Below are 8,112 nucleotides of genomic sequence, written 5' to 3' on the forward strand. Positions count from 1 at the left end.
TCAATGAGAATTTGTAATGTGAAGGATCTTTAGCGATGAAACGGATTATACAAATCCAATGTGACGCTAATCCTAAACGCACACTCTCTAGTTCCATTGAACTCACTATTTAGAAATGCACTGTACATTTGGTTTATTAAATAATGTGGATTGTGATGTGTTTCCACAGAGAAACTCTCGGGTGGGTGGGCGGGGAGGGGCTGATCTCACTCCCTGAAGCACATTTGTAACCACAAGCTAACAGCAGAATTCTCCACACATCCACGAGCATCACTCTGGTCCCAGTTACACACAACAAAGTTTTAAAAGGAAACCTGCCAAAGTCCTTTTCTGCAATGCAGCATTTTTTGCAGTAGATGTCGCCTCTAATAAGTAAATAACCTGCCCTCTGAGTTTGTTCATTTAAAAGATAGGGCAGCTCTTGTGAGGATGAGGATATGGGATGGCCTAGATATTATTAATGACTCGAGACGATTTCCCTTACATTTCATTAATCGTCTGATACGTCCCCCTCCCTCCTGGCCATTTTTTTTTTTGTTCAATGACCTCAATGCAAATAAACCTATCAGATGTGGCCAAATGACTGGCAATTTTTGTGAATGGAATACTCAGTGACTGAAGGATGACGTAATTCAGGAGCCTGGATTTCGTGGTCAGTCGTGGATTGGTCCTGTAGTGATAACGGAGACTGCGATTGGCTGGCAAGTGTTCGTAGGACGCCTACACACTTTTACCCTGGCGGTAGATATAAAAGGGGGTAGTTAGGCACTGAAGAGCATCACGATCTAGAATCGCACAGTGAAGAACCCTCTTTATTCTTCCTGAAGACACTTTGCACCCCAAGGTAAGCCTTTTCTTTCTCGTATTAATTGATTAACGGGTGCGAAGTCCTCTTGCCGGCGGATAGCTTGCAAGACCCTTGTGGGTATGCTGAGTTATCAGACTACATTTTAGGGATGTCCTGTTGATGCTAGTTCTTGGAATGTGGAATTATGGGGCAGAATGGATATTTTTAAATACTTGGGGAGAGTACAGCTTGACAGTTATTGCATTTGCTTTGGGAAAATGCCTAAATGATAACAGACTATAGGCTTCAAATAGTGTAAAAGATTGGAATGTTGTATTTTTAGTATGGGAAATGGCTCTCTCATTCTTACAGAACATTTCAGTTTGGGCACACTCCCCATTTTTCTTAACAGATCTAGACAATAAGAATAATGTAAAGCGTACAGTACTTTCCATCAGTGCTCCTTACAGTCACCCAGGCTAGCGAATCTTCCATGGAGCAGCCTGTGTAAGTTGGTTGCAGCAGTGGCAACGAAGAGTCTGGTGGGGACACCTCAGACTATTGCAGCTTGGGGCATCAGCCTGCTTCATCAGACTCATGAAGGGAACATCAGGTGTTTCACTCTCTCCTACACATATTAGTGCACGTAGGTCTGCGTGTGTGCTTGTGGGGACGCACTGTTTTATGAAACGCGTCTAAGACAAAAGAGCCAATCCTGATAATGGATGATTCGATAACACTGTCTTGAGAACAGTAAGCAAGCCCATAGTTCTGTATAGTAGGTGCCTTTGAGATGCCACAGGGCACCGGTTTTTTTTAAAGGTAGGTTTTAAGAACTTGGTTTGAGAAAACCTTTAACTCTCTTGATTCGAGGGGCAAGGGCTATTGTTTTATATGCATGATGACTTTGTAAAGCATTGATATTTTTATAGAAATGAAAATTATTCCCACTTGATACCATGGGTTTGCTCGGTAAGGTTTGAAGTGGGCACAGTTAATGATCATTTACTTCAACTCCATGTTCTGAAGGATTATGGTTCCTTCTCCCGACAGCCTTCTTTTCCATTTAAAACGAAATATACCATTGTCCTATGTATTTGACGTTTACGTTTAGAAGTTAAATATCTCTTGCCACCTTTAACCGTTTTCTTTGAGATCCATTGTTCCTGAAGCGATCTATTGTTCCCGATGAATTCGATCACTTATTCTCATCTGTTGACTAAATAATTTTGAATGCCTTCAGTCTCACAGCCAGACATTAACTCCGGGGCAGCTCCAAATCTAGAAACTGGTGATGTGACTATTTCGGTAACAAGACCACTGTCTAACAGAAAGGGCAATTTACTGTACGCTCCAGAGACCTTATGCCATTTTTGTGTCTAGGGAAAGATAACATCCTTCGCAGCCTCCGAAGTAAGCCTCATGGTGTCCAAAAGGGCTCATTTCCTAGGGTTGGGCAAGCGTTAGTTGCGGCTCAGGTAGAGTTGCGGACTACAGCGTGGAAAATGGCCACACTTTAACGCGGGCCTTTCTTGCAGAGAGAACACTATGGTCATGCTGAAGATTTCCTCTTTTCTCGCTGTCTATGCCTTGGTGGCTTGCCAGATGGATAACTACCAGGCAGTCCCACTCAGGTAAGAGACAGGAGGCTGTCGACGGATACTATTTGACACGAATCCGTGGCAATATCCAGACATTTGGAAAATGAGACAGTGATACACACCAGAGATACTAGGGCCTTTGATCGGAACCAGGGTTCTGCTTTTGTTTCGAAGCTGTTTATGCTCCCAGCAGAGGGAAATGTACAAAGATATAAGCAAGAGAATATGATACGGACTGGATCCAAGTGGGCAGCCGTGTTGATCTGAAGTAGTTGAACAAAGCAGGAGTCGTGGCACCTTTAAGATCCACAATACCTGATCCCCTCGTCTGATGAAGTGCGCTCAGAGAGCACACGAAAGCTTACGTTCTGAATAAAACTTGATTGGTCTTAAAGGTGCACTTGAATCCTGCTTTGTTCACGATACAGACTTGTTAACACCGTTTAGCTATTTCTGTCCTACGCAGAGACAGGTAGTTACGATGCAACGGGGTGGGGGGGGGGAGGAGTGGAGTTCCTCCGCTCTCCTTCCCGACCTTCCAGTGGAGGGCGAAAACCGGAGGATTTAGTGCATAAATGTAATGAATGGAAAAAGTGGGGTCGTCGTTACTCCGGATTAACTCATACGCGTGGGTGGGCGTATGGCAGGACCGTCAGAACAAGTCCCACAAGTGCGACGTTACCCCGGCAAGCGGAAGGGCCGGTGCTTTCTCCCACCCGCGCCTTTAAGCAGTGACGTTTTCCTTCACGCTGTCCCCACCTAGACCCGGCTTAGAGTCTGTGACGGACCGAGGGACGCTGGGCGATTACGAAGCTCGGAGGTTATTAAACGCGCTGGTGAAAGAATACGTCCAGATGACGGCGGAAGAGCTGGAGCAGGCGAGCGAAGGGAACAGGTAAGGAGGACGCCGGACTGGTCGTGGCGGGGAAGGACCGGGCGTGGGATCTGCTCGGCACAGCAGCTGCCCGGAGCCGAGGCGTGTCGAAGGAGCTCTCGCACTCGCCGGGATGGTCTTCCCGGCCCTTGGTCTTGCGGCCATCGTGGGGACTGGGCCAAGTTGGGGCCATTTAACAGTCCCTCGTGTACCTGGTGGTTCGGGGTTGGTTTGCTTATTTATTTATTTCCGCTAGTAACTTACACACGAGTTACTTTTTCTTAAAACAAACAAGGATGTGAAGTTGAAAGAGAGAGAGAGGGGGTTATAGTAAAGTGGGACAGCAAGAGGTACGTTTTGACTTTTCCCCCTCCACCAATAGAAACGTAACAGAGCCATTCGGTTTCCCCTGTCACGATAGTGCATGCCTTTGGGAGACATGATGGAAGCGATTGGGTGACAAGGGCCAGCCTTTCAATGCACGCAGCGCCCCCTTCCCTTTCGAGGCCGGGGCTTGCAATTGCACTTGCACTCGCGCAATGAACTCTCCTTCGCAAAGCATGATGATGAATGAGACTCAGCAGCATGCCAGAGGATATGAATTGCCCCTCCCTTTCTCCCGCCAGCATCCAAACATACCGCCCCCCCCCAAAAAAAACTAATCCACCTGCTTGAACGACTGGAGGCAATTCACGCCCTTCTCTCCATTTCCCTTCTGGTTGACCGATTGCATGGTAACTCGCGGGAATTGCAGAGGGATTGTTTTATTGGCCTACTTATAAAATGTTGTATCTGGTTGTGTTTTTGTTAAGGCTGGAGGGCTGGGATAAGGCATGACCTTGCATGGTTTTCTGTTACTGGTTTGGCATGTTTTTCCCCTTTGCAGCTTGAATAGACCCATTTCCAAACGCTGTGCCAACCTGAGTACTTGTGTTTTGGGCAAACTATCTCAAGAATTGCACAAATTGCAAACTTACCCTCGCACTGACGTCGGGGCTGGAACTCCTGGCAAGAAAAGGAATGTTCTGAATGACCTGGAGAGTGAACGCTATGCAAACTATGAGGAAGCCCTCGGAAACAACTAGATATGCTGATGTCCTCTCCTCTTCCTTTTCTTTTCCTTCTTTTAAAAACTTGATGCATGTGGATCTAACCTTGATTGCTAACTTTGCTATGTTCCTTTGGGTCTGTTTTGGAGAGAGAATGCTGGAGCGGAACGTCAAGTTAGGAAGTTAAGGAACAGGACACACATATACCATGTTGGGGCTGGGGGGTGGGTTGGGGAGAAATATATACCAAATTCAATGAATTAGAATAAGTAGCATTTTGCCTTGAGATTTCAACTGATTTTTCTTAGATGTTTATTTTACAACTAATAACCTTCTGATTTCTGGCTACTCATTGTAAAAATAATAAATATTTCTTTCATGCCTGCCCATGCAGCTGTTTAATAAACCTATTTTTCTATAAGGATCATGTCTATTTTCTAATTATGAATGATTTCTTAATTAATCACTTGTCTCTTCATTATAGGGGTTCTAGGTATAGCTTTAACAATTTCTCAGCACAGGAGAAAAGTAACATAATGTGAAAGTTTGATTAAATAAAATATTTTAAATCAGTAAATGTCTGCTCAGTGCAGTATGCCTATGAAGGCAATCACCTGTGCTTCAAGGAAGTAAATGATAAAGTTCCCATTGAGTTTAATGCCTTTTTGCATCTGTTCAGTCACTATACATCATGAAATATAATACCAAATTTGCCAATAATAGAACTTGTACCTAGTAACAAATGTGTTATTGTGCTGGAATTTGTCCAGGTAAGAACTTCAACATTTTATTCCTATCTAATTTGTATTTAATTGCTTGAATATGTGGAGTATACAGAGAAACTTAGAATGGGAGTTTTTACATATGCATATTTTTTTAGCCTCCCTACATGTGGCAGCACTTGATGGACATTCCAATCCCTGGCATCTACAGTTTAAAGGATCGGGTAGTAGGTGATGGGAAAGACCTCTGCCTGAGATCTTAGAGAGCTGCTGCCAGTCTTAGCAGACAGTATTGACTTTGATGTATCCATGGTCTGATTCATGGTCTGATGTATCCAAGGCTGCTTCATGTGTAAGAAGCAAGCTCTTGCTATTTATTTATGACAGTTTAAACAAAATCTTATTGAAGTCTTTTTCTTACTCATTGTTTGCATCATTAAGCACAGAAGTTAAATAGTTGTTGATCAGTAGATCTGGGTAGGTCAAATCAATGCCTGATCTCAAGGATCAAAAGTTGAAATTTTACCCATGTTCACTTGGAGTACCAAAGTGATTTACTTCAGAATCAATATAGTTGAATCAGACTGCAGGCAAAATTCTTTTTTTCATTGCTGAACTACTGTTATCACTGATACTAATTAGGCTCACAGAATGTTCATTGTTGTAAAAATAGAAGAATGAGGCCTCAATATATTTTGGAATAAAACAATCTTTGTTGAGTGGTTTACTAGACACTTGCAAGAAAGCATAAAGCAAATGTCACAGCTATTAAAGTAATGGAAATCCACTATGATTTCAAAACCAAGAGAAGTGAATATAGAAATCCTTTAAACATGTTTATGTACAATAATAATCTATAAAGAAAATGCTTTGGAAACAAAAGTTGGTATTTGAGACTATAACTTTTACTTGTTTATTTGGAAAAGCAGTATAACAGCACAGAAGAGGGCATGTATGACGGCAACCTGTGTGACCCATCGCTTGGCAGACTTCCTGAGTAGGTCAGGAGGAGTGGGCAAGAATGACTTTGTACCTACCAACGTGGGAGCACACACTTTTGGCAGGCGAAGAAGAAATGTTCAGATGTAATCTGCTGAATGACTCCTGGAATATGGTAACCACATCATAAGCCTCGTTCACAGCATCAGCACTACTGATTTAGATACATCTCAATCCATAGCTGGATGATTTATGTAGTATGAAATCTATACCTTATTTAATTGAAAAACAAAGCCTCCAATGAATTCATAGGCTTCAGGGACTTCATTTTCCTTTCAATGAACAAACTGCACTTTTTTTCTTTTTTGCAAATTGGATGGCTATTAACTGATAAAACAATTGGAAGACAATGCAACTGTGACCATTATTATTTTCTGGCATATGCATAGCTGAATTCAATATTTTTATATCTTGTTGTGCAAACTGAGTGGTCTATAAATAAAGAACTGAAAATTATAGATTGGGAAATTATTGAATGTTACAGAGTGAAATTTTGCATATTGACTTATAGCATTTGTACATCTTCACAAGTAATGCAGGCAATTTCATTTTCTAATTGTGGTATTCCTTGTAATAAGCATGACTTGTTCACATTTTAACCTCTACTGCCATTTCATGACTAGTGAATGGCATGTGAAATTTCATGGGTTGGGCAGTGTTTTTTTTTTATGGTATCTGTACATGAAGGCAAGATTCCAACTGTACCTTTGCTTTGCTACTGGAACCCAAGATTAGTTTGGGAGGAGGAGGATAAAATCCCCCTTCACTTTTGCATATTTCTCTACTCCTTCTCCGTCTCACATTGTGTTGACTTTTCTTTATTTCACTGGGGAAAAATAATATACAAGATGGTGCTGATGCAAAGAAATGTTGCTTACTGTAGGGTGCTTCCATTTCCTAAAAAAATATTATGCTACCCAAGAGGAAACATTTTAGGCAAATGATATCATCTTGAATACTCTTCTGTTGGAAGAGTTGGTGCTTGATGAGGCTGTAGCAGGGATGGGAAGGAGGTAGGAAGGAACTCCAAGAACCAACCAGATAATTCTCAGCTTCCCCCACAATGTCTTTGTCAAAACAATTTGATTCACTTTTGTTCAGTTTGATCTTATCAACAAGACAATATGCTCAAGCACAAAAAAAAGCAAATAATCTTGCTAGATACATAATAAATTGCCTGACTTTTTAATTTCCTGCCATTTATTATTATTTAATTATAAATGACATTATTCATTTAAGTGCTAAACAAAGAATCATGCTTAAAGAGATTTTACAGTGTAAGCCTGTGCAGAGTTACTCCAGTCTAAGCCAATTGAAATGAATAGTTTTAGAAGGGAGTAACTCTCTTTAGGGTTGTAGTCTCCCATTTTACAATGGTACTAAAAAGGCATTTAAAAACAGATTTATACACAAGAAAGTAAATGTTCATTATCTGAAGATAAACACTGGCACTGTAATCCTAAACAAGAGTGACACCACTCTAAATCCACTAAATTCAGTAGGTTTAGAAGGCTATAATTCTGTTTAGGGTTTGTCTAGTGTCACATTTTAGCCCCTATACCCTTTCCTACTTTTGTACATAGCAATCTCAGTTATTCTTATTTCCCATAGGAGCTTCTCTGGGCCATGTGGAATGATCTTGCCCTATCTTTCAATATTTATCACCAAGTAATGAAGAGTTTCCGATGACAAATACTGAAAGCTCTGATTTGGTTTCTTTCAGGTTGCCATGAAACTGAGCAGTGAACGCCTTTTAATTTCTCTTGAAAGCAACTTTCTTCCATAAATCAAGTTGGCTGAATAGAAGATTCATTTTTGCATCCTTCTAATACTGAAGAATTGTTTAATTTAATTTTAAAACAAAAGCATTTCTGTTATATATAATATATATATATTCCAAGATAATTATTAAAATTAAATTATTGTATATTCTTTTTATATGCAGTTCTATTTCAAATAAAATGTGACAGCGTCTATTTATTTATTTATCTTCTAGCATATCTGTGAAATATGACCCATGCTATTTATCTTGGCAATACTGCCAAATCTCGGGGATTACACTAAATTGCTGCCTATCAAG

The 8,112-nt window shown here is 41.0% G+C and overlaps 1 protein-coding gene across 2 annotated transcripts; it reads left to right on the forward strand.

The window, feature by feature from the left end:
• Positions 1-741: 741 nt before the first annotated feature.
• Positions 742-7,897, forward strand: CALCB (calcitonin related polypeptide beta). Of its 2 annotated transcripts, XM_060262816.1 has the most exons (5): positions 742-844; positions 2,326-2,421; positions 3,152-3,283; positions 5,963-6,147; positions 7,756-7,897. In XM_060262816.1, the coding sequence occupies exons 2-4, from the start codon at positions 2,336-2,338 to the stop codon at positions 6,120-6,122; spliced, it is 378 nt and encodes a 125-aa protein (XP_060118799.1). In that variant the 5' UTR covers positions 742-844; positions 2,326-2,335; the 3' UTR covers positions 6,123-6,147; positions 7,756-7,897. The 2 variants fall into 2 exon arrangements, with proteins under 2 accessions (XP_060118799.1, XP_060118798.1); XM_060262815.1 differs by lacking the exons at positions 5,963-6,147; positions 7,756-7,897 and adding an exon at positions 4,149-4,540 and having other exon boundaries at positions 755-844.
• Positions 7,898-8,112: the final 215 nt, after the last annotated feature.

Source organism: Heteronotia binoei, chromosome 21 (genome assembly GCF_032191835.1).
Source record: "Heteronotia binoei isolate CCM8104 ecotype False Entrance Well chromosome 21, APGP_CSIRO_Hbin_v1, whole genome shotgun sequence".
NCBI lineage: Eukaryota > Metazoa > Chordata > Lepidosauria > Squamata > Gekkonidae > Heteronotia > Heteronotia binoei.